Raw genomic sequence first — 27,594 nt, forward strand, 5'->3', positions numbered from 1 at the left:
ACTTTGTCAGAGCTCAAATACGCGAGTACCTTTTGAATTTTGAACAACAATTTTTCATTGCATATTGCCAGGAAAAATGGCCAAATCAAGCATTTTTGGACATAAATTTGCAGGGTTTTTTCTGCATAGTGTTTTTATGGGCCGCAGTATTTTTTTTATTTTTTATAATTTGTGAGGAAACATTTTTTCAGTCTATACTTAAATGACTAAAACCAGAAATAAAGTACACTTCATGACCTAGACACCTGCTCGTCGAACATCTCATTCCAAAATCATGTGCATTAATATGGAGTTGGTTCCCCCTTTTCTGCTATAACAGCCTCCACTCGTCTGAGAAGGCTTTCAACAAGACGTTGGAACACTGCTGTGGGGACTTGCTTCCATTCAGCCACAAGAGCATTAGGGAAGTCTGCACTGATGTTGGCCGATTAGGCCTGGCTCGCAGTCGCCAATCCATTTCATCCCAAAGTTGTTGGATGGGGTTGAGGTCAGGGCTCTGTTCCGTCCAGTCAAATTCTTCCACACCGATCTCGACAAACCATTTCTGTATGGACCTCACTTGTGCACGGGGGAATTGTCATGCTGAAACAGGAAAGGGCCATCTTCCCCAAACTGTTGCCACAAATTTGGAAGCACATAATTTTCCAGAATATCATTGTATGCTGTAGAGTTAAGATTTCCCTTCACTGGAAATAAGGGGCCTAGCCTGAACCATGAAAACCAGCCCCAGACCTTTATTCCTCCTTCACCAAACTTTACAGTTGGCACTATGCATTGGGGCAGGTAGTGTTCTCCTGGCATCCATCAAATTCAGATTTGTCTGTCTGACTGCCAGATGGTGAAGCGTGATTCATTACTCCAGAAAAGGCATTTCCACTGCTCCAGAGTCCAATGGCTGCAAGCTTTACACCACTCCAGCCGATGCATGGCATTGCACATGTTGAAGTTAGGCTTGTGTGAGGCTGCTCGGCCATGAAAACCCATTAAATGAAGCTCCCGACGAACAGTTATTGTGCTGGTCTTGAATCCAGAGGAAGTTTGGAACTCGGCAGTGACTGTCGCAACCGAGAACAGGCAAATTGTATAAGCTACGTGCGTCAGCATTTGGCGGTCCCATTCTGTGAGCTTGTGTGGTGTGGCATACCACTTCGCGGCTGAGCCGTTGTTGCTTCTAGACGTTTTCACATCACAATAACAGCACTTACAGTTGACTGGGAAGAAATTTGACAAACTTACTAATTTGAAAATGTGGCATCCTATGCCATGTTGAAAGTCACTGAGCTCTTCAGTTAGGCCATTCTACTGACAATGCTTGTCTATGAAGATTGCATAGCTGTGTGCTCGATTTTATACTCCTGTCAGGAACTGGTGTGGCTGAAATAGCCAAATCCACTAATTTGAAGGGGTGTCCACATACTTTTATATATAAAGTGTCTATCATGTTATGTACATTGATTTAACATCACATATCAGCTTATGGCAAAATCAGGCGTTACATACTTTACAGTTACACGTGGATGGAGATTGGATAGCAAGCCAGATGTGATGGGTTACAAGAACATGGTAGACACCATAGACAAAAACACGATGACACACAGCAACACACACATGGCTGAAATAGCCAAATCCACTAATTTGAAGGGGTGTCCACATACCTATGTATATAATAATGCATTCGGAAAGTATTCAGACCCCTTCCCCTTTTCCACATTTTGTTACGTTACAGCTTTACTCTAAAATTGACAAAATACTTTTTTTACTCATCAATCCACACACAATGCCCAATAATGACAAAGCAAAAACATGTTTTTGGAATGTTTGCAAATGTATAAAAAATAAAAAACAGAAATACCTTATTTACATAAGTATTCAGACCCTTTGCTATGAGAATCGAAATTGAGCACAGGTGCATCCTGTTTCCAGTGATCATACTTGAGATGTTTCTACAACTTGATTGGAGTCCACCTGTGGTAAATTCAATTGATTGGACATGATTTGAAAAGACACACACCTGTCTATATAAGGTCCCACAGTTGACATGCATGTCAGAGCAAAAACCGTTCCATTAGGTCAAAGAAATTGTCCGTAGAGCGGTTAGACAGGATTGTGCCGAGGGACAGATCTGGAGAAGAATACCAAAACATTTCTGCAGAATTGAAGGTCCCCAAGAACACAGTGACCTCCATCATTCTTAAATGGAATAAGTTTGGAACCACCAAGACTCTTCCTAGAGCTGGCCACCTGGCCAAACTGAGCAATCAGGGAAGAAGGGCCTTGGTCAGGGAGTTGACCAAGAATGAGATGGTCACTCTGAAAGGCTCCAGAGTTCCTCTATGGAGATGGGAGAACCTTCCAGAAGGACGACCATCTCTGCAGCACTCCACCAATAAGGCCTTTATGGTAGAATGGCCAGACGAAAGCCACTCCTCAGTAAAAAGCACATGTCAGCTTGCTTGGAGTTTGCCAAAACTCTCAAGGACTCTCAGACCATGAGAAACAAGATTCTCTGGTCTGTTGAAACCAAGATTGAACTCTTTAGCCTGAATGCCAAGTGTCACGTCTGGAGGAAACCTGGCACCATACCTACGATGAAGCATAGTGGTGGCAGCATCATTCTGTGGGAAGTTTTTCAGCGGCAGGGACGAGGAGACTAGTCAGGATCGAGGGATGTAATTTGAATGGAGTTCATGGAGATGGAACGAGAGAAAGACTACGAAAGAGTGCTCACGTGAGTACTGATTTAACGCAATGATATTCGAGTGATAGGCTGTTTTAAAACTGCAGCTGCAATTTAAATATAATAATCTTTACAAAATAAGGTGACCCCTGAAAGCCAGATGGAGATGGGTAAATTAGACCTTCTTCCGGTCTTTAAATTACTGTAGCATAGACTATCCTGCAACAAATGCAGGCCTAACTGTCACAAAAAAAGTTACCATGATGAGATGATAGGTCTCCATGCATTGGGAACTGTGGATAATATGTGTGAAATGCTTGATAATGTACGTGATATCAACAGAGAAGTATACTTTCTGGATGATTTGTGTGATCCCTCCGGCCTGGAGGTAAGCTATAGTCATTCCGCTACCCAAGAATAGTAAAGCCCCCTTCACTATCGCAAATAGCCGACAAATCAGCCTGTTACCAACCCGTAGTAAACCTCTGGAAATAAATGTGTTTAACCAGATACAATGCTATTTCACAGTAAAATTTACAACAGAATTTCAGCACGTTTATAGGGAAGGACACTCAACAAGCACAGCACTTACACAAATGACTGATGATTGGCTGAGAGAAATTGATGCTGTATTTTTAGACTTCAGTGCAGCTTTTGACATTATCAATCATAGTCTGCTGCTGGAAAAACATGTGTTAGGCTTTACACCCCCTACTATTATGTGGATAAAGAGTTACTTGTGTAACAGAACACAGAGGGTGTTCTTTAATGGAAGCCTCTGAAATATAATCCAGTTAGAATCAGAAATTCCCCATGGTAGCTGTTTAGGCCCCTTGCTTTTTTCAATTTTTACGAACAACATGCCACTGACTTTGAGTAAAGCCAGAGTGTCTATGTATGCGGATGACTCAACACTATACACGTCAGCTACTACAGAGACTGAAATGACTGCAACACTCAACAAAGAGCTGAAGTTAGTTTCAGAATGGGTGGCAAGGAATAAGTTATCCCTAAATATTTCTAAAACTAAAAGCATTGTATTTAGAACAAAACACTCACTAAACCATAAACCTCAACAAAATCTTGTAATAAATCATGTGGAAATTGAGCAAGTTGAGATGTATAAACTGCCTGGAGTAACCCTAGATTGTAAACTGTCATGGTCAAGACATATTGATGCAGTAGTAGCTAAGATAGGAAGAAGTTTGTCTATAATAAAGCAATGCTCTGCCTTCTTAACAACACTATCAACAACACAGGTCATACAGGCCCTAGTTTTGTCGCACCTTGACTAATGTTCAGTCAGGTGGTCAGGTGCCACAAAGAATGACTTTTTTGAAAATTGCAATTGGCTCAGAACAGGGCAGCACGGTAGGACCTTAGATGTACACAGAGAGCTAATATTAATAATATGCATGTCAATCTCTCCTGGCTCAAAGTGGAGGAGAGATTGACTTCATCCCTACTTGTATTTATGAGACGTTTTGACATGTTGAATGCACAGACATGCTACAAGTGGTCTCTTCACAATCCCCAAGTCCAGAACAGACTGTGGTAGGCACACAGTACTACATAGAGCCATGACTACATTAATTTTAAAAAACAGATAACAAAAACACCTTATAGAACAGCGGGGGACTGTGAAGCAACACAAACATTGGCACAGACATGCATGCACAGACATGCATGCACAGACACACACACACACAATAACACACGCACTATACATCCACATTATTTAGTACTGTAGATATGTGGAAGTGGTGGAGTAGGGGCCTGAGGGCACACAGTGTGTTGTGAAATCTGCTAATGTATTGATTGTAATGTTTTAAAATTGTATAAACTGCTTCATTTCCCTGGACCCCAGGAAGAGTAGCTGCTGCCTTGACAGCATCTAATGGGGATCTATAATAAATACAAATACAAACTGTGATCCATACTGAGATGGGCTGTCTGTCCCCACCCTGAGCGTTGATGATTCATCTTGCAGAGGCCGTAGACTCTACGGCGTAGAGAAACCAGATTTCGACATCGCATATAATGTAATAGTTCCATTTCACGCCATGCTGTTCATATAAATAATGTATTATAATTTCTGGTTTCTTGCTGTTATTTATCCCGGGAAAAGGGAAATGGTTTTGGTTGGTATATCCTGGTAAATCTCGGTAACCGGGTTCTCACCATTCAACCCTAGCGCGCACACCTCATAACTGTATATCATATTGCCCTAATCAGTGGGTGCCCACTGCTGTTACAGCCTAAAATTACTTAAACTGTCTAGTGTTTCCAGATTTCTATCATTACTTACAATATGAGTGAAATAGCTTTCCTTGCAAAAAAGTATAATTAAGTTGGCCAGCTCATCCTCGTCTAGACAATTGATTGGTCAGGTCATCCTCCTCAGGAGTATTCTCATCGACGGGGCTGTAGTGGAGCAGGTTGAGAGCTTCAAATTCCTTGGTGTCCACATCAACAACAAACTAGATTGGTCCAAACACACCAAGACAGTCGTGAAGAGGGCACGACAAAGCCCATTCCCCCTCAGGAAAACCTGGTTCGGTCTGCTTTCCACCAGACACTGGGAGATGAATTCACCTTTCAGCAGGACAATAGCCTAACACACAACTCCAAATCTACACTGGAGATGCTTACAAAGAAAACAGTGAATGTTCCTGAGTGGCCGAGTTACAGTTTTGCTTAAATATACTTGAAAATCTAAGGCAAGACCTGAAAATGTTTGCATAGGAAAGCTTGAAGAATTATGAAAAGAAAAGCAAGCCAGGCATGGAAAGCTCTATGTAATACATTTTGAATTCAGGGTGTAACACAATAAAATGTGGAATAAGTCAAGGGAATATTTGCTGAAGGCACTGTGAGCAATATGTTTGGAACATCGAATCGCAATATATATCGTATTGCCACCAAAGTATCGTGACAATATCGTATCTTGAGGTCCCTGGCAATTCCCAGCCCTAGTTGGTAGGTAGGTAGTTATATATTTAAACTGACCTTTCAATTACTTAGCCTATGTGCCAGCAATGAGCTCTCTGCTCTGCCTCCAATTTGATTATGGGTTGGCTCAGTCTATTCAAATCTGGATCAAGTCTGCTTTGATTAATGCCGACACAAACCTTGCTGCCCAGCTGAACTCAGTGCCCTGGCTGGCTACATCAATGATGAATATAAACGCTGGATTGCTGATGCAATGTATTGGCCATTGAGATGCTTTGAAGCCACCGGTCAGTCATATTGGCACTCCCCAGTAGGAGCAGTCTTCCATAGGAATAAATGGAATTCTACAGTATTTATTTATTTGTGAATTTTTACCCCTTTTTCTCCCCAATTTGGTGGTATCGAATTGTTTTAGTAGCTACTATCTCGTCTCATCGCTACAACTCCCGTACGGGCTCGGGAGAGTCGAAGGTTGAAAGTCATGCATCCTCCGATACACAACCCAAGCAAGCCGCACTGCTTCTTAACACAGCGCGCATCCATCCCGGAAGCCAGCCGCACCAATGTGTCGGAGGAAACACTGTGCACCTGGCAACCTTGGTTAGCGCGCACTGCGCCTGGCCCCGCCACAGGAGTCGCTGGTTGGCGATGAGACAAGGATATCCCTACCGGCCAAGCAAGGCCAATTGTGCGTCGCCCCACGGACCTCCCGGTCACGGCCAGTTGCGACAGAGCCTGGGCGCGAACACAGAGTCTCTGGTGGCACAGCTGGCGCCCTTAACCACTGCGCCACCCGGGAGGCCCTTGGAATTCTACAGTATTTCAATTAAATTCTTCAAGGACATACAGTTCCAGTCAAGTTTGGACACACCTACTACTCATTCAAGGGTTTTTCTTTGTTTTTACTATGTTCCACATTGTAGAATAATAGTGAAGACATCAAAACAAGGAAATAACACATTTGAAATCATGTAGTAACCAAAAAAGTGTCAAACGAATCAAAATATAGTTTATATTTGAGATTCTTCAAAGTAGCCACCCTTTGCCTTGATGAGATCTTTGGACACTCTTGGCATTCTCTCAACAAGCTTGTCCAACATATACTGAGCAATTGTTGGCTGCTTTTCCTTCATGCTGTGGTCCAACTCATCCCAAACCATCTCAACTGGGTTGAGGTCAGGTGATTGTGGAGGCCAGGTCATCTGATGCAGTACTCCATCACTCTCCTTCTTGGTCAAATAGACCTTACATAGCCTGGATGTGTTGGGTCATTGTCCTGTTGAAAAACAAATTATAGTCCCACTAAGTGCAAACCAGATGGGATGGCGTATCGCTGCGAATGCTATGGTAGTCATGCTGGTTAAGTGTGCCTTGAATTCTAAATAAATCAGAGACAGCGTCACCGCCAACGCACCTCCACACCATTGCACCTCCTCCTCCATGCTTCACGGTGGGAACCACACATGCGGAGATCATCCATTCATCTACTCTGCGTCTCACAAAGACACAGCGGTTGGAGCCAAAAATGTCCAATTTGGACTCATTAGACCAAAGGACAGATTTACGGTCTATGTCCATTGCTCATGTTTCTTGGCCCAAGAAAGTCTCTTTTTCTTATTGGTGTCCTTTAGTGTCCTTTAGTATTGGTTTCTTTGCAGCAATGAAGGCCTGATTCACGCAGTCTCCTCTGAACAGTTGATGCTGAGATGTGTATGTTACTTTAAATCTGTGACGCACTTATTTGGGCTACAATTTCAGAGGCTAGTAACCAGTGGTGTAAAGTACTTATTAAGTAAAAATACTTTAAAGTACTACATAAGTCGTTTTTGGGGGTATCTGTACTTTACATTTTTGGCAACTTTTTCTTCACTATATTCCTAAAGAAAATGTACTTTTTACTCAATTTTCCAATTCACACATTTATCAAGAGAACATTACTAAACACAAATGCTTCATCAATAAATAAAAAAACAAGAAATTTGTGCCGTCTGGTTTGTTTAATATAAGGAACTTGAAATGGCTTATAATTTTCTTTTTACTTTTGATACTAAGTACATTTGAGCAATTCCATTTGCTTTTTATACTTAAAAGTATATTGAAAACCAAATACTTTTAGACTTTTACTCAAGTAGTATTTAACTGGGTGACTTTCACTTGAGTCATTTTCTATTATGGTATCTTTACTTTTACTCAAGTTGAGTACTTTTTCCAACACTGCTGGTAACTCTAATGAACTTATCCTCTGCAGCAGAGGTAACTCTGGGTCTTCGTTTCCTGTGGCGGTCCTCATGAGAGCCAGTTTCATCTTGCGATTTATGGTTTTTGTGACTGCACTTGAAGACTCTTTCAAAGTTCTTGAAATGTTCCAGATTGACTGACCTTCATGTCAATCATGTATTTTTTTAAATTGTATATATATATTTTTTATTTTATTTTTTTAGCTCACATAATATAATTTAAAAGTATACATGAATGTGTCTGTAATAGAATAAATGTGCTAAAACAAACCTAGACATGTATAAATGCATTTATATAGCTTCCCCCCAAAAAATGTAAATAGTGGGGGAGTGCCAAGATGGAGGCAAGGTGGCTTCAACACAGCCCACCATATTAGTCATCTAATGTATATATAAATCCTTGGGCTACACCCAGGATGCATGGGACATGTTATAGGAGTGGTGGGGCTTGGTAAATATAGTGTGGGGGGGGTAAAGTAGGATCCAGACAGATTGTGCAAAGGAGGGGGTGGGGGCAAACACTCAATCCATTGCTTAATTAACCCAACATTTTATGGGTAACTCATTTCTGTCACCATACTGCTACTGTGTCTCTCATTGTGGAATAGAAGAATCATGTCAGCCCTGTACATTTTTTCCTCCCTCTATGAAAACGGGGCTGTACTTTTAGCAGTCTCCTGGAGAGGATAATGGATTTATGGAGGCTGCCTGAGAGATAGAGAGAGAAACAGCTAAAAGAGGTCTGGTCTGCCTGGGTCAAATTCAATTAGGGAGGATGGAGACCTCAGCCAAAGCAGACTGTGACGAAAATCTCTTTAGGAACCCTTCGTCAAAACAATATGAATTTCCTGGGGGTGAGTTTAATGGGATCTAATAGGATTGCAATGTACTGAATTTGAATGGGATATGTTAACCCTGTGATTTTGTCTTCATGCATTTGAATAACACACATTAGTGATGTAAATTATGACCCTGACACTACACTGTCATTAGCCTTTATTGTTAATTCGCCATTGTTCCAGTGAGCGTCCACATTGTTCTTATCATGAGGACTATCATTCCAGGGGCTGTGCCCGGGGCTCGCACAGTGGAGGTGTTGCCATGGGGATGGTGTCCGGAAAGATGGCTGTCGCCTTTTAGCGGGAGCCCTCCTTAAAGACACACAGAAGGTCATTTCTCACCCAGGGTCCACTCCTGCCATGCCCTGTCCAACACAGAGGGTCGCCAGGCAACAAGCAACAGGGCTTCAGCAGCCCTCTCTGTCACGAGATACACAAAAGTATGTGGACAACCCTTCAAATTAGTGGATTCAACTATTTCAGCCACACCCATTGCTGACAGGTGTATAAAATCGAGCACACAGCTTTGCAATTTCCATAGACAAACATTGGCAGTAGATTGGCATTACTGAAGAGCTCAGTGACTTTCAAAGGGGCACCGTCATAGGATGTCACCTTTCCAACAAGTATGTTCGTCAAATTTCTGCCCTGCTAGAGCTACCCGGTCAACTGTAAGTTCTGTTATTATGAAGTGGAAACATCTAGGAGCAACAACAGCTCAGCCGCGAAGTGGGAGATCACACAAGCTCACAGAATGGGATCACCGAGTGCTAAAGCGTATAAAAAAATCACTAACTACCGAGTTCCAAACTGCCTCTGGAAGCAACGTCTGCACAATAACTGTTTCTCGGGAGCCATGCGCAATGCCAAGCATCGACTGGAGTTGTGTAAAGCTTACTGCCATTAGACTATGGAGCAGTGGAAACATGACTGTTGACTCACGCTTCACCATCTGGCAGTCTGACGGATTAATCTGGGTTTGGCGGATGCCAGGAGAATGCTACCTGCCGCAATGCATAGCACAACTGTAAAGTTTGGTGGAGGAGGAATAATGGTCTGGGGCTGTTTTCATGGTTTGGGCTAGGCCATTTAGTTCCAGTGAAGGGAAATCTTAATGGTACAGCATACAATGACATTCTAGATGATTATGTGCTTCCAAATTTGTGGCAACAGTTTGGGGAAGGCCCTTTCCTATTTCAGCATGACAACGCCCCATGCGCAAAGCAAGGTCCATAAAGAATTGGTTTGTTGAGACTTGGGTGGAAGAACTTGACTGGCCTGCACAGAGCCCTGACCTCAACCCCATCGAGCACCTTTGAAATGAATTGGAATGCCGACTGTGAGCCAGGCCTAATCGCCCAACATCAGTGCCCGGCCTCACTAATGCTCTTGCGGCTGAATGGAAGCAAGTCCCCTCAGTAATGTTCCAACATCTAGTGGAAAGCCTTCCCAGAAGAGTGGAGGCAGTTATAGCAGCAAAGGGAGGACCAACTCCATATTAATGCCCATGATTATGTAAAGAGATGTTTAAGCAGGTGTCCACATACTTTTGTATGTAGTGTATCACCATACTAGCAACCCAGACACTGTCACTATAACACATCCCCACACTGTTAACCCAGTCTCTGTCATAACTTAATCCCAATCTAGAAACCCAGTCAGGGTCATAACAAATCACCACAATGGCATAGATCCCAGTCACTGTCACAGTACACTACCAATCTGACAACCCAGTCACTGACATATAATATACCCAATCTGTCAACTGATTCCTAAATGGCAAATATAACTCCTCACCTCTCTACCATGCTGGCTGATATGTGGTGAGCGTTCTGGCACTAAATGGTTACCGTGCATCACCCAAGTGGGTGCCACAATGGATCAGGTGAGCCCTTATTATGTAAAAAGCTTTGATTACCTCAGTAGGTAGAAAGTTGCTATATAAATCTAATTAATATATACATGCAACTGCCAAAATAAAGAAACACTTGAGTAAATGAGGGATACAAAGTATATTGAAAGCAGCAATTAACATCCCATCATGCTTAGGTGTTAGCAAAAGCAGCAGCTAGTCTTCCTGGGGTCCACACAACATGAAACCTGACATAATACAGAACATGAATAGAAAAGAACAGCTCAAGGACAGAACAAATTTTTTTTGAAGGCACACGTAGCCTACAAATTAATACATACACACAAACTATATAGGTCAAATAAGAGGCGTTGTGCCGTGAGATGTTGCTTTATCTGTTTTTTGAAGGCAGGTTTGCTGTTAATTTGAGATGGAACGGAGTTCCATGCAATAATAGCCCTATATAATACGGTTTGCTTTCTTGAATATGCATCCATACACATTAGGGTCAGGTATAAAACGCCCAGTTGCCCATTATTTTGGCTAACATGGCTAGAAGAATAAATATCAGTAAATCTCAATTGGAAAGAGGGGTCTCAAAAGAGGATAGGGGATTTAAAGGGTGTATGTGCCAAGGCACTTTGAAGCTGGTTCTGATTTGATTTGATAGTTCATGGTGGCCCAACTCCTATTAAGCTTTTCCTTTATTTTGGCAGTTACCTGTATACAATCCAGCATGTCATAACACATAGAAAACCAGTCGCTGTCACTTTAACACATCCCCACTCTAACAACCCAGCCTCTGGTGACTCATCATCCATTACATTTCACACAGCTGGAACAGGAAAGCATTCCTCCTACACAAGGACCATGGAGTTACGAAATGAAACGTGCACACAACAATGTGGATGTGTTAACAGGTGATACACATACACTCCAACACATACACATATGCATACAGTGCATACACAATAGTGAACCACATTAAATTACCATGAGAGCATTAAAATAATAAAATACTGGACAGACGTGACAGCTGATCATCAAGTCATATGGATGCCAGAAAGCATGTTCCGGGATTTAGGCCTAAGCGTGTTGGCCAATGACAAGCCAATATTGTGTGTACAAGTAAGTACCCATCTCTGCCTTCTCCACCTCACATCTCCATTGGGTGAAATTGATTTGGAACAAGTGAGGCTTGCAACAGCAAGCAGCCATTACGGTCTGTCAGTTTCCCTTTACCAATCTGTCCCTATCGTGCTCGTGTGCCTGTTGCCAGGGCAACGGCTTTTGCACCTTCACCCCTGGGACCAGGGTGAGCCCCAGAGGACTTCCTCCCCTTCCCCTGTTCTCCTCTGCTCTTCTCTTCACCCCCATATCTTACACACTAACCTGACTGAACAATACACAGTGGCACGACAAACCGCACAACATCTGCTATGCATGAGAGCTTGCCATAAAGACCTATTTGCCAATAAGGAACGAAACATCAACTCGCTAGTCTATACAAAAGACATACTCTGAGCACAAATATTGTGATCAAAATAAATGCAGTAAAGAGTATGATAAATCACTGCCTTGAAGGCCCAAACTGAGGGTAATCGGGATAGATGTAGACTGATCAAAAACACAGATATGGTGTAATATGCTATACTCTGGAGAATAGATGGCCCATAACAAAACACCTTTTAGTGATTGAGCGCTGTCTGGGCTAGTTGTGTGGAGGAGAGAGGAGAAAGTCCAGACTCACCAGTGTTATGTACTGCTGTTTCTCCTGGCGAAGGGTAGACACCTCAAGCTTTAGGGCTCGGTTTCTATCCTCCAGAAGGCGGAAGAGGCTGACGTGGGATGAAAGAACTGTGGAGTGCAGGGGAGTAACCTCATGTCTCAGCTGCAAGAGAAGGAAGGAAAGATACAGTGCCTTGCAAAAGTATTCGGCCCCCTTGAACTTTGCGACCTTTTGCCACATTTCAGGCTTCAAACATAAAGATATAAAACTGTATTTTTTTATGAAGAATCAACAACAAGTGGGACACAATCATGAAGCGGAACGACATTTATTGGATATTTCAAACTTTTTTTAACAAAACAAAAACTGAAAAATTGGGCGTGCAAAATTATTCAGCCCCTTTACTTTCAGTGCAGCAAACTCTCTCCAGAAGTTCAGTGAGGATCTCTGAATGATCCAATGTTGACCTAAATGACTAATGATGATAAATACAATCCACCTGTGTGTAATCAAGTCTCCGTATAAATGCACCTGCACTGTGATAGTCTCAGAGGTCCGTTAAAAGCGCAGAGGGCATCATGAAGAACAAGGAACACACCAGGCAGGTCTGAGATACTGTTGTGAAGAAGTTTAAAGCCGGATCTTTTTGGATACAAAAAGATTTCCCAAGCTTTAAACATCCCAAGGAGCACTGTGGAAGCGATAATATTGAAATGGAAGGAGTATCAGACCACTGCAAATCTACCAAGACCTGGCCGTCCCTCTAAACTTTCAGCTCATACAAGGAGAAGACTGATCAGAGATGCAGCCAAGAGGCCCATGATCACTCTGGATGAACTGCAGAGATCTACAGCTGAGGTGGGAGACTCTGTCCATAGGACAACAATCAGTCGTATTTTGCACAAATCTGGCCTTTATGGAAGAGTGGCAAGAAGAAAGCCATTTCTTGTTTAAAGTTTGCCACAAGCCACCTGGGAGACACACCAAACATGTGGAAGAAGGTGCTCTGGTCAGATGAAGCCAAAATTGAACTTTTTGGCAACAATGCAAAACATTATGTTTGGCGTAAAAAGCAACACAGCTCATCACCATGAACACACCATCCCCACTGTCAAACATGGTGGTGGCAGCATCGTGGTTTGGGCCTGCTTTTCTTCAGCAGGGACAGGGAAGATGGTTAAAATTGATGGGAAGATGGATGGAGCCAAATACAGGACCATTCTGGAAGAAAACCTGATGGAGTCTGCAAAAGACCTGAGACTGGGATGGAGATTTGTCTTCCAACAAGACAATGATCCAAAACATAAAGCAAAATCTACAATGGAATGGTTAAAAAATAAACATATCCAGGTGTTAGAATGGCCAAGTCAAAGTCCAGACCTGAATCCAATCGAGAATCTGTGGAAAGAACTGAAAACTGCTGTTCACAAATGCTCTCCATCCAACCTCACTGAGCTCGAGCTGTTTTGCAAGGAGGAATGGGAAAAAATGTTCAGTCTCTCGATGTGCAAAACTGATAGAGACATACCCCAAGCGACTTACAGCTGTAATCGCAGCAAAAGGTGGCGCTACAAAGTATGAACTTAAGGGGGCTGAATCATTTTGCACTCCCAATTTTTCAGTTTTTGATTTGTTAAAAAAGTTTGAAATATCCAATAAATGTCGTTCCACTTCATGATTGTGTCCCACTTGTTGTTGATTCTTTACAAAAAAACGCAGTTTTATATCATTATGTTTGAAGCCTGAAATGTGGCAAAAGGTCGCAAAGTTCAAGGGGGCCGAATACTTTCGCAAGGCACTGTATACGCTAGCCAGCAGTCTTATCCTGAATCTCCATGCAGGCTTTTGAAAGAGGAAGCTGAATAGGCTTGGGTCTGGTCAGTATTTGAATGGGAGACAACTTGGGGGAAAAAAACAGGGTGGGGGTGTTCTAGATTTAGAGGGCCACTAATACAGAGTGACAAACTCCATCTGGTCTAAGGAGACCCCATTGCCCAAGAGCAAAGGGTGCCATCCCTTAAACCAAGGACATAATACATGCCATACCCCAAATGGACATTTTTAGCATCCCCCAGTGCTACAGTGCATATTATTTCTGTAAGACAACTGTACAGGAAGACATAGGAGATGAGATGATTTCATAATTGCCAGTCTCACATGATGACATGTGTGCCCAAGCATAGGTCCTCCCCAGGAACTGTCATACAGCAGGGAGGGGATAGGGTTGTGGCTGTGGCTGCCTGGAACTAGGGATCCAGGGCAGTTTGACGGGACAGCTGACTCAAGGGAACACTAATGCTGCCTCTGTCCCTGTCTGCTGAAATTAGCCACGCTCCAGTGGACACGTCTCCCCCATGACTCTGTCTAAACACTCCACCCCCTCAGGGTGTGTGTGTGTGTGTGTGTGTGTGTGTGTGTGTGTGTGTGTGTGTGTGTGTGTGTGTGTGTGTGTGTGTGTGTGTGTGTGTGTGAATGGTAGTTGATGAGCAAACAGATATATCCCTCAGACCCGTTCACCCCACACAGCTCTGTGGAAGGAAAAAGGGAGAGGGCCGGCCGGGCCGAAAAGACATCCAGGCCTCTCACAAAGCATTATGGGGGAATGATATAGGGCTGAAAGTTGGTCAGCTGCAGTTTGAAATCCCTAGTGAGGTGTAGTGCTCCTGTTGAGCCCCTAAGCGAGGCACTTAGCCGGCTCAGGCACTCCAATATCTAGAGATATAAAAAGCAACGTATCCACCTAGACAAAAGCAACCTGTAGAGCACTACTTTGAAAGCCTCCCTGTACGATGTAATGGCTCTGTCTTCCTGTTCTGTTTCATGCCCACTCTTCTGTGATACATCTTTCTCTTTGAAATGTTTAATGACCATAGTGTATAATGAGAAAAATGTGTCTGAAAGACAAGCTTGTCAGAATATCCATTTAGTCTCCCTAAAAGCTTTTCAGATAAATAGCTTTGGTCCCTCAGTGACCTCTGATCAGAAGGTCTTCCAACCACATGAACCAAGTCACGAAAACACCGAGAGCCAAGACCACAGGTGTGTGTTTTATTTGGGCTATTTGTTATATAATTCCTAGGATATGAATGTGTTTGGGATCTTAAACTGAACCATCCAGGGGAGGATTTCCTAATCCTGACATACACACACGCTGCTGTGCAAATCACTAACACTTACCATTGGAAGACTGTTTGTCAACCATCCAGCTGGTACCCACACACAACAGCCCCTCTGACAGATAGACCAACAGCCACAACACCAACCAGGAAACCAGGCAGGAAGCCAGCCAGACAAACCTGCGGATAAGCCAACCAGCTCATATAGCAGAACAGTGGCAGATGGACACATTCGCGAGACATCTGATTCACAAGCCATTAAGACCAGAGAGAGGGTCGTTCCATGTCTTTTCAGCAAGCCATGACACCCCCAATCTCAGATTGTTCTAAAATGGTTTCTGTAGTTATAAACAAAGAAGATTAGCATTCAAGCAACATTATTTTGTTGCAATGTATTTGATCTCTGAGAAATTAAGCTAATTGACTGCACTGAAATTGGCCACTTTAAATGATAGGATTCAAATATTTAATAAATATAGTACATAACATCTGATTTGGACTCCCAAAATTCTAACAATGAGTAAGATATAAGGATTCCAAAGAAAGCCACCCATGGACCCAATTCTGTCGCCCCCTGCCTCGAACTCAGGCCCTGTGTGTAGATAACTGACCATCTCTGCCCATTCATCGCGATGTACCCGTTGTTGTTGTCTTAGCTGTTTACCCATTGTTGTCTCACCAGTTGTTGTCTTAGCTCTCCCAATCAACACCTGTGATTGCTTTATGCCTCTTTCTACTGTCCATATACCTTGTAAACTGTTTAGGGTAGCTCTCATTGTTTTATTTTACTGCTGAGCCCCTAGTCCTGCTCAACATGCCTCAGATAGCCCCCTTGTCCCACTCCCCACACATGCGGAGACCACACCTAGCTTAACTGGTGCCTCCAGAGATGCAACCTCTCTCATCATCACACAATCCCTAGATTTACCCCCACTGTACTAGGACCCTACCATACCCTTGTCTGTACACTATGCCCTGAATCTATCCTATAACGCCCAGAAATCTTTAATTCTATGTTCCCAAAGCACTAAACGATCAGTTCATATAGCCTTTAGCCATACCCTCATCCTACTCCTCCTCTGTTCCTCTGATGATGTAGAGGTTAACCCAGACCCTGTGTGTCCCCAGGCGCTCTCATTTGTTGACTTCTGCAACCGTAAAAGCCTTGGGTTCATACATGTTAACATCATGTATCGCAAAATTTGCTTTACTGCTTTAGCACACTCCACAAACCCTGATATCCTAGCTGTGCCTGAATCCTGGCCTAGGAAGGCCACCAAAATGTCTGATATTTCCATCCCCAATTACAACATTTTCCGTCAAGACAGAACTGCTAAAGGGGGCGGAATTGCAATCTACTGTAGAGATTGCCTGCAGAGTTCTGTCATACTATCCAGGTAGATGCCCAAACAGTTTGAGCTTCTACTTTTAAAGATCCATCTCTCCAGAAATAAGTCCCAATTTCCGCTTGTTATAGACCCCCCTCAGCTCCCAGCTGTGCCCCCCATCTATCGTCAGAGTTCGTACTGCTAGGTGACCTAAATTGGGATATGCTTAACACCCCGGACGTACTACAATCTAAACTAGATGCACTCCTCTCACACAAATTATCAAGGAACCTACTAGGTACAACCCCAAATCCGTAAACATGGGCACCCTCATAGATATCATCCTGACCAACTTGACCTCTGCTGTTTTCAACCAAGATCTCAGCGATCACTGCCTCATTGCCTGCCTCCGTGGTCAAACGGCCAACCCTCATCACTATCAAACGCTCCCTAAAACACTTCTGCGAGCAGGCCTTTCTAATCAACCTGGCCCGGTTACCCTGGAAGGATATTGACCTCATCCCATCAGTAGAGGATGCCTGGTTATTCTTTAAAAGTACATTTCTCACAATCTTAAATAAGCATGCCCCTTTCAAAAAATGTAGAACTAAGAACAGATATAGCCCTTGGTTCACTCCAGATTTGACATCCCTTGAACAGCACAAAAACACCCTGTGGCGTTCTGCACTAGCATCGAATAGTTCCCGCGATATGCAACCTTTCAGGGAAGTCAGGAACCAATACACACAGTCAATTAGGAAAGCAAAGCTTTTTCAAACAGAAATTAGCATCCTGCAGCGCTAATTCCAAAAAGTTTTGGGACACCGTAAAGTCCATGGAGAATAAGAGTACCTCCTCCCAGATGCCCACTGCACTGAGACTTGGAAACACTGTCACCACTGATAAATACCCGATAATCAAGAATTTCAATAAGCATTTCTCTACGGCTGGCCATGCTTTTCACCTGGCTACCCCAAACCCGGCCAATAGCTCTGCACCCCCCGAAGCAACTGGCCCAAGCCCCCCGCTTCTCCTTCACCCAAACCAGACAGCTGATGTTCTGAAAGAGCTGCAAAATCTGGATCCCTACAAATCAGCTGGAACCTCTCTTCCTAAAATTATCCACTGCCATTGTTGCAACCCCTATTACTAGTCTGTTCAAACTCTCTTTCGTATCGTCTGAGATTCCTAAAGATTGGAAAGCGGCAGCGGTCATCCCCCTCTTCAAAGGGGAGATACTCTAGAACCAAACTGTTGCAGACCTATATCCATCCTGCTCTTGCCCTGCCTTTCTAAAGTCTTTGACAGCCAAGTGAACAAACAGATCACCAACCATTTCGAATCCCACCTTACTTTCTCCACTATGCAATCTGGTTTCCATGCTGATCACGGGTGCACCTCAGCGACACTCAAGGTCCTAAACAATATCATCACGATAAAAGACAGTACTGTGCAGCCATCTTCATCGACCTGACCAAGGCTTTCGACTCTGTCAATCACCGTATTCTTATCGGCAGACTCAACAGCCTTGGTTTCTCTAATGACTGCCTCGCCTGGTTCATTAACTACTCCTCAGACAGAGTTCAGTGTGTCAAATGGGAAGGCCTGTTGTCCGGACCTCTGGCAGTCTCTCTGGGGCTGCCACAGGGTTCAATTCTTGGGCCGACTCTTCTCTGTATATATCAATGATGTCGCACTTCTTTGATCCACCTCTACGCAGACGACACCATTCTGTATACATCTGGCCCTTCTTCGGACACTGTGTTAACAAACCTCCAAACAATCTTCAACGCCATACAACACTCCTTCAGTGGCCTCCAATTGCTCTTAAATGCTAGTAAAATTAAATGCATGCTCTTCAACCGATAGCTGCCCGCACCTGCCCGCCCGACTAGCATCACTACTCTGGACGGTTCTGAATATGTGGACATCTATATATACCTAGGTGTCTGGCTAGACTGTAAACTCTCCTTCCAGACTCACATTAAGCATCTCCAATCCACAGTTAAATCTAGAATCAACTTCCTATTTCGCAACAAAGCATCCTTCACTCATACTGCCCAACATACCCTCGTAAAACTGACTATCCTACCGATCCTTGACTTCAGCGATGTCATTTACAAAATAGCCTCCAACACTCTACTCAGCAAATTGGATTCAGTCTATCACAGTGACATCCGTTTTGTCACCAAAGCCCCATATACTACCCACCACTGCGACCTGAATGCTCTTGTTGGCTGGTCCTCGCTACATATTCGTCACCAAACCCACTGGCTCCAGATCATCTATAAGTCTTTGCTAGGAAAAGCTCTGCCTTATCTCAGCTCACTGGTCACCATAGCAACACCCATCCATAGCACGCACTCCAGCAGGTATATTTCACTGGTCATCCCCAAAGCTAACACTTCGTTGGCCGCCTTTCTTTCCAGTTCTCTGCTGCCAATGACTGGAACGAATTGCAAAAATCACTGAAGTTAGAGACATATCTCCCTCACTAACTTTAAGCGTCAGCTGTCAGAGCAGCTTACCGATCGCTGCAGCTGTGCACAGTTCATCTGTAAATAGCCCATCCAACCAACTACCTACCACATCCCCATATTTGTTTTTCTGCTCTTTTGCAAACCAGTATTTCTACTTGCACATCCTCATCCGCAACTATATCACTCCAGTGTAAATAGCTAAATTGTAATTACTTCACCACTATGGCCTATTTATTGCCTTACCTCCTTACTTAATTTGCACACACTGTATACAGATTTCTCTATTGTGTTATTGACTTGTTTGTTTATCCCATTTGTAACTCTGTGTTGTTGTTTTTGTCGCACTGCTTTGCTTTATCTTGGCCAGGTCGCAGTTGTAAATGAGAACTTCTTCTCGACTGGCCTACCTGGTTAAATAAAGGTGAAATAAAAATAAAATCGTTTTTTCCCCTGTTCAGAGAAATTAGTAATTGAAGTTGTTATGTTTAGGTCCCATCCTACATCCTGATATGACCAGATTCTGACCAAAGATGGTGCTGTTCCTGCTATTAGGTGTGATTTTGTTTATTCCCCCCCCCCCACCCCAAATGTTATAGGGATAGTTCACCCAAATTACAAAGTTATATATTGATTTCCTTACCTTGTAAGCAGTCTATGGACAAGGTACAACAGCACCCCATGCTTTGATTTTGTTTACCTGGACACTGTTTCAAATGTATGTCTATATAAGTATGTTCACGCTTCATATCCAAATCATATCAGGTAACATACACAATACATTTTTAGATACTTTGGGATGATTTGAACATTAAGTGTAACAATGCAAATATAGGTACCATTAACTTGCATTGGATTTGTGCCACAAATGCTAAAAAAGTTTGAAGCAGTGGACAACAAAACCAAAGCAAAACCAAAGTTGCTATCGAACCTTGTCCATAGACTGCATACAGGGCAAGGAAACCAATATGTCATACACCCAATCAGAAAACCAGCCAGCCAGGCTGGAAGAAACAGGTTTCAAGACCATTCAGATAGCCAGATATTCTAACCATGATTTTTAGCTCGCAGTGAATGTAGCCAGATGCTTCGACACAACGCCAGGCAGCCATTCTACCACTAGCCCAACTACTTCAGAGAGATAACTAGTCTACCAATTAGCCAAAATATAATTGGAAGTCTCTCAACATCCCTATGAGAAGCTAGAAGGCTGAACTATTCTATCCATCACGCAGAGGTTGATTTTGGAGGAACTACAGTGCTATCAAGGCATTCATGAGTCTGATTGTGTCCCAAACGGCACCCTATTCCCAATATTGCACTACTTTTGACCAGAGCCCAAGTAGTGCAGTATATCGGGATAAGTGTACCATTTGGGACATGGTTGTAATGAAGTGAAACCCGGCGAAAGCCAACCTCAGCGCAGATGGACTGGAATGGAGTGAGTTGGAAAAAACCTAAGGTCTGTTAGCCGCAACATCCAATGTGCTAAATGTCAACCTCAATTAACGCCACCTTTAGCACCCACTGTGACCTTGACACACTACTATACTAACACAGCCTGTGGGGGTGTTCTCTCTCTCCATTTCTTATCTTGTGAAAGCAATACCAACTAGTCACATGCTACCACACACAGATATTCACTCTGAGTCATCACACACTCGCACACTCAATGGCTTCGTCGACAAAAATTATATGTTTACCTGGTCAAATCTGCTCAGGTATATTCAACTCTGCTTTACCGACCCAGTTCCACCCATCCTACCTCCCTAGGCATGAGGATGCCTCACCCAGCCTATACTCTTCCCACTCCACAGCCAATGCCAAGTCCTGCTGGCACCAGCCTACCCAGTTAAATGGCATATGGCACTGGCAAACCCCACATTGCCTTGCCTTGCCCTGCCATGGCTAGCTCCATTTAGCCCTAGACAGAAGCACAAAAGCCTGCACGGTCCTACAGACTAACATGTTTAGACCCATGCATGTAGCCTAGCCAAGCTCTCCACAGGTCTTCCCAGCTCCATGGAGCCATGGTCCTGTCTAATGTAGCTACTCAGCCTGGCCCAGCCTAGGCTAGAGTGTTTCCGCTGCAGTCCCAGCCATAGCAGTTTTCATAACAGCTGAGTAGAGCTGAGGAGGGGCTCACAGCAGGCACGTCGCTCTCTCGGCAACACAGAAGTATCGCCCACGCAAACAAGTCAATGGGCAACCGTGTACAAATCACAAACACACACGTAAGCGTGCTAGCACACATACACCTGGTTAGTCGTGATATATTCCTCTTCAGTGGATTGAAGAGGGAAGTCACGGATAACATCTGGTTTATGATGCAAGTGCAACTATGTACATAGTCAATGAACACTGGTCACTTGAATAATGTTTACATACTGTTTTACCCAGTTTATATACAGTATTCTAGTCAAGGCTAATCCTATATAACTACTGCTGCACAGAACTTTTCTAATCATATACTGGCCATACTGTCTTCACACTCCATTATAAACACTACATGACCAAAAGTATGTGGACACCTGCTTGTCGAACATCTCATTCCAAAATCATGGGCATTAATATGGAGTTGGTTCCCCCTTTGCTGCTATAACAGCCTCCACAATTTCTGGGAAGGCTTTCCACTAGATGTTTGAACGTTGCTGGAAGAGCATTAGTGAGGTCGGGCCCTGATGTTGGGCGATTAGGCCTGGCTCTCAGTCCGCGTTCCAATTCATCTCAAAGGTGTTCGATAGGGTTGAGATCAGGGCTCTGTGCAGGTCAGTCGAGTTCTTCCACACCGATCTCGACAAACAATTTCTGTATGGACCTCGCTTTGTTCACGGAGGCATTGTCATGCTGAAACAGGAAAGGGCCATCTTCCCCAAACTGTTGCCACAAAGTTAGAAGCACCCAACTTTCTAGAATTTCATTGTATGTTGTAGCGTTAAGATTTCCCTTCACTGGAACTAAGGGGCCTAGCTCGAATAATGAAAAATGGCCCCAGACCATTATTCCTCCTCCAAACTTTTTTTATTGTTGTATTTTACCCCCTTTTTCTCCCTAATTTCATGACATCCAATTGCGATCTTGTCTCATCGCTGCTCGGGAGAGACTAAGATCAAGTCATGCATCCCCCAAAATATGACCCACCAAACCACGGTTCTTAACACCCGCCCACTTAACCCAAAAGCCAGCCGCACCAATGTGTCTGAGGAAACACCGTTCGACTGACAACTGCTAGAGCGCAATGAGCCAAGTAAACGCTGGGTCAATTGTATGCTGCCTTATGGGACTCCCAGGTATGGCCAGTTGTGACACAACCTGGGATCGAACCCGGGTCTGTAGTGATGCCTCAAGCACTGCGACGCAGTGCCTTAGACCTCTGCGCCACTCTGGAGGCCTCCACCAAACTTTACAGTTGGCACTATGCATTCAGGCAGGTAGCGCTCTTCTGGCATCTGCCAAACCCAGATTCATCCGTCGGACTGCCAGATGGTGAAGCGTGATTCATCACTCGAGAGAAAGCATTTCCACTGCTTCAGAGTCCAATGACAGCAAGCTTTACACCGCTCCAGCCAACACTTGGCATTGCGCATGGTGATTTTAGGCTTGTGTGCGGCTGCTCAGCCATGGAAACCCATTTCATGAAGCTCCCTACGAACAGTTCTTGTGCCGACATTGCTTCCAGAGGAAGTTTGGAACTCTGTAGTGAGTGTTGCAACTGACGACAGACGATTTTTACGCGCTAGGTGCTTCTGCACTCGGCGGTCCCGTTCTGTGTGCCTGTGTGGCCTACCACTTCGCGGCTGAGCCGTTGTTGCTCCTAGACGTTTCCACTTCACAATAGCAGCACTTACAGTTGACCGGGGCAGAAATTTGACTAGCTGACTTGTTGGAAAGGTGGCATCCTATGACGGTGCCACGTTGAAAGTCACTGAGCTCTTCAGTACCATTCTACTGCCAATAGTTGTCTATGGAGATTGCATGGCTGTGTGTTCAATTTTATACACCTGTCAGCAACGGGTGTGGCTGAAATAGCCGAATCCCCTAATTTGAAGGGGTGTCCACATATTTATTTGTGTACAGTGTACATACTGTATATATTTATATTCCGGACTCTGACATTACCCGTGCTGATATTTCTTAGTTCATTTATTTTTCAGAGTTTTGTGTATTGTTTTGTACTGTTATGTATAAATGCACTGTTGGCGTTAGAAACATAAGCATTTCGCTGTGCCTGCGATAAAATCTGCAAAATATGTGACCAATACATTTTGATTCTGATTTGTGTGTGTGCGTGTGTGTTTAGTGTAACCAAGCATGTATAGGCCTATGCTTTTTCAGAAATGTGTATGCTGCATTTTGCTAAGAAATATGGCAATAACAATTCCCGCTGAGACAGTGGCACAACACTAGTGGTGCAGAGGGTAAAAAAGCTCCATACCTCAAAGGCAGTTCCCCCTTTGTGTCAAAACGACTGTATCCTCCCTCTCATCACCGGCTGGCAGGGCTGACACCCCAGTGGTGTGTGTGTGTGTGTGCCTACGAGTGTGTGCAGCGTGAGCGTTCCGCAGGCTTAATGGTTGGTCCAGTCTGCAGCTTGTAGCCGAACGGAGAGCCAAAAGACAGACAGTGAGAGAGCCTCTCAGCCCTCTCAGAGGAAAACTCAAGCAACAACACACCCTCCGAGAGTCAGATACACACTAGTGCTCTCTAACACACACACCATTTCTGTCACTTGCTTGTGTTCCCGCTCTCTCTCGCGCTCTCTCCTGCTTAGTAGCTCTCTCAGGTTCTCTACCACGACACTCACTATCTCCCTCCCTCCCTCACCTACTCTACTTCTCCATCTCTCGCTCCCTTCCCTCTCTCACAGATGCACGCACATGCTCAGTGCAGTCCACATCCCTCCTCTTCATCCCAGTCACAAGAATTCACAGACACAAACCCACTGAAGTGTGTGAGCATTCATATCATTGGCCTGTGTAAATGATTGCATCATGGATGAGCGTTTCCTTTACACGCATCTCTCCTACCTGCAGCCGTCCCTGAGCAGCCCTCACACCCGTCTCGCTCTCACCATCTCTCTCTCTCTTTCTAAAACAGAGAAATGCATGACCTGAGCCCACTGCGTCAATGGATTCCTCCCCTGGTACACGTAACCTTGCTCAATGCTCCTTTTTCAATCCTCTTAGCCATGATTCATCATCCTTTCTCCCCTCCCATTCAAACACTGACATACATCCCTCACTTTTTAATCTTGATTCCTTTATGCATTTATTTTCTTAACTGCTACGTAACCTCTAAAAGACACTTATACTAAAGTACTGGAGGACAAGGACCAATGGAAAAACCAAACCCCCCAGGACAGACCAATCAAAACTAACTGTCACATTGACAGACCAATAAGCATCAGTGCCCTCTCAGCCCTCCCCAATCCCAGATCATACCTCTAAAAGCAGTGGTGTTTTTAGGGAGATTACAAAATAACAGCTGCAGGTATTGGTTAGCAGATCTCTATGTACAGGGATGGAGAGGGAGAGGAAAAAACTCAATCTCCTCCATTATGTTGCCTAGCAACACCAACTGCTTTGAGTGTACACACTATCTCCCTCTCTCGCTCTTTCTCTCTGTCCTTAGATACAGTTCTTTATAAGCCAATTGGTTTTCAGGCACAATGCAAAACCTAGGTGGGATTGGACAGCCAAAATCCAACCACTCCCTTCAAAATGTAAATGAGTCTGAGGAAGCAAGGTGCCATTTGACAAGACATTCTGGCCACACCCACTAAAGATACTAATAACACGTCAACATGGATTTCACCTTTTTCTTCCTCTGATTGGTGAATCCAGACACTTGCTTTTTATCATAGAGTCATTGGTGTTTTCAGAGAACTATGCTGTCCTCTCCTGGACACATTGACAATTGATTTATAGTACAACATATGAACAGATGGACCTTTAACAAGGATATGCATACAATTTGGTTTATACAGAAAAGGTAACATAAAAGATCAAGCAAGCAAGGTCAGAAGGCCAAAAGTGAGCTCACGTGTGTGGAACCTTACCTTCCCTTGGACCTGCAGGTGATGGGAGTTCCTGGCAGCGATGATTGACAGCTGTCTCTGGATCCACAGCAGCTCTGAGTGAGACTGTCTCAGAAGCTCCTCAATGTCACTTGACCTGTGACCTCGCATGATGTCCTGACAGTCTGGCGCACACCCACATCGTCAATCACAAAGAGACAGAGATGGATGCTGTAAAAAAATAAATAAACACGCACGCACAGACACACTACACATTTAGACTTTGTGTACTTAAAAACATACTCATGCTCACACATATGCACACTGTGCTCACATTACAAACACAATACGGCTTCATCCTCAAGCCTTTCACCTCCCTGTAACACAGATACCTGTCCATAGTTTACCAGTGCTGCTGCCATGCATCCAGAGCTCCCTGGCTATCCCCACAACAGGCCGCTTCTGCTGCTCGCTGCGCCCACTCATTGACTGACTGACTGACTGTGTATGCATGTGTGTGTGTGTGTGTGTACAGAGACAGAGGGATTATTAATGTGTTCTCCAGTCCGTTACATAAGAGGGAGCAGGGGGATTATTGTATCACAGCACTACAATGACAGGAGGACCGCTGGAGCCAGGTCAGCTTTTATCAGCCACAACTAAATCTTCCTCTCCATACCTCTGCTCTGCACCTGTCCTCCTCCTTCCATCCACTCACTGTCATTAGCCATCTCAAACACAATTGTATGGTGACTGATGGGGTTAAGGGGGTTAAATAAGCAATTAGGCCCGAGGGAGTGTGGTATATTTAAGCAATAAGACACGAGGTGTGGTATATTGCCAATATACTGCAGAGTGCCTGGACACAGCCCTTAGCCGTGTTGTATTAGCCATATACCACAAACCCCAGAGGTGTCTTACTGCTATTATATACTGGTTACCAACATAATTAGAGCAGTAAAAATGCATGTTTTGTTATACCCACTGTATACGGTCTGATATACCATGGCTTTCAACCAATCAGCATTCAGGGCTTGAACCATCCGGTTTATAATGACCATTAATTACGTTGGTATATAATAATAGCAATAAGGCAGCTTGGGGGGTTGTGGTATGTGGGCAATTTACCACGGCTCAGGGTTGTATACCACACCTCCTCGTGCCTTATTGCTTAAGTATACCATGGCTAAGGGTTGTTCTTAGGCACAACTCTAATACTGCTTAGATCCCGGGGAGAATTATACAGATTAGGCTACAAAAACCCCAGGAAACATGATGATATGGAATATTCTCACGCAGGTTTTATATAATCAGTACTCAGATGCTCCTTGGCTTAATCTCAAAATAATGGTTTATTTTATTGTTGATAATAGCTGTTCGAAATGTAATTTATCTGCCTAAATGCTAAAGTACTGTATGTATTGTGGTCAGCACCTTTATTCCCACTACCACAAGGACAACACTATATGGCAACATGGTGTCACAATTTCTGAGAATTTTAATTCCAGGTCCTAACTTCGATTGATTGCACAGATAACACTGAAATACTGCTCTTATTCATACACATTCACATCCTCAGACGTTCCCATTAACTTTTTTTTCTCTCCAGCTGCTGGGGTTTCTTACAGCAGGGCTTTAACCTACCTGGTGAAAAAGCAAACATCAGTCTATGCATTCACCCCATTAGTCATTTTGAACATTTCCATGTTCTAATTTCTCACTGAATAATGACATTCTATCATTTGACTCTTTAGCCTAGAATAGATGCCAATATTTTGTGGCTTTAAAAAAAAGGTGCCTTAGAGGAGAGCTGTCCTGTTATCCCAAACCAAAGCAGACTGCCTTCCCTTTAAACCTTGAACCTGCACGCACGCACACACACACACTGCACACTCGTGCATGCACGCAAATTCATACACACCTCACAGCTTCTTAATGACTCACCTTGGAGAGCTTTTGTATTGCTGCAGGGAGAAGAAGAAACCGAGAGCTCTGGGTTGTTTTCAAACGGCAGGAAATTAAATGCGTACCTCATTACATTTCAAATTAGTCCCCATGTTATGCCTGCTGAACACGACCATGGTCTATTGTTGTAGGCATGAGAAATGAATGTCCCCACAGCAACTCACCCCTTGCCCCCTCACAACCCACCAATTAGCACTTGTGTTGTTATTTATAGGCAGGATTTTCACAAAATAGAAAAAACAATGATACCTACCCCTGAGTCATGTATATTTTGATTCTAAATTTAGATAATAAGAATGGAAAAGCAATGATGTTCATACATACACCACATATACAAAAGCATGTGGTCACCCCTTCAAATTAGTAGATTTGTCTATTTCAGCCACACCATTTTAATTTTTTATTA

General features: G+C 43.7%; 1 protein-coding gene across 8 annotated transcripts in view; it reads right to left on the reverse strand.

The window, feature by feature from the left end:
• LOC118385358 (RIMS-binding protein 2-like) overlaps nucleotides 1–27,594 on the reverse strand; it is a 118,398-nt gene that overhangs the window by 88,453 nt on the left and 2,351 nt on the right. For 7 of the 8 annotated variants that reach the window (XM_052521295.1, XM_052521290.1, XM_052521287.1 and 4 more), the window contains exons 2-3: nucleotides 25,266–25,454; nucleotides 12,308–12,448 (exon numbers count right to left, since the gene is read on the reverse strand). In XM_052521295.1, coding sequence (XP_052377255.1) covers nucleotides 12,308–12,448; nucleotides 25,266–25,394 — 270 coding nt within the window. In that variant the 5' untranslated portion in view covers nucleotides 25,395–25,454. Of the gene's footprint in view, nucleotides 1–12,307; nucleotides 12,449–23,642; nucleotides 23,986–25,265; nucleotides 25,455–27,594 lie in introns of those variants that run through there. The other variant, XM_052521293.1, reaches the window with a different exon arrangement.

Source organism: Oncorhynchus keta, chromosome 6, assembly GCF_023373465.1.
Source record: "Oncorhynchus keta strain PuntledgeMale-10-30-2019 chromosome 6, Oket_V2, whole genome shotgun sequence".
In the NCBI taxonomy this organism is placed as follows: Eukaryota; Metazoa; Chordata; class Actinopteri; order Salmoniformes; family Salmonidae; genus Oncorhynchus; species Oncorhynchus keta.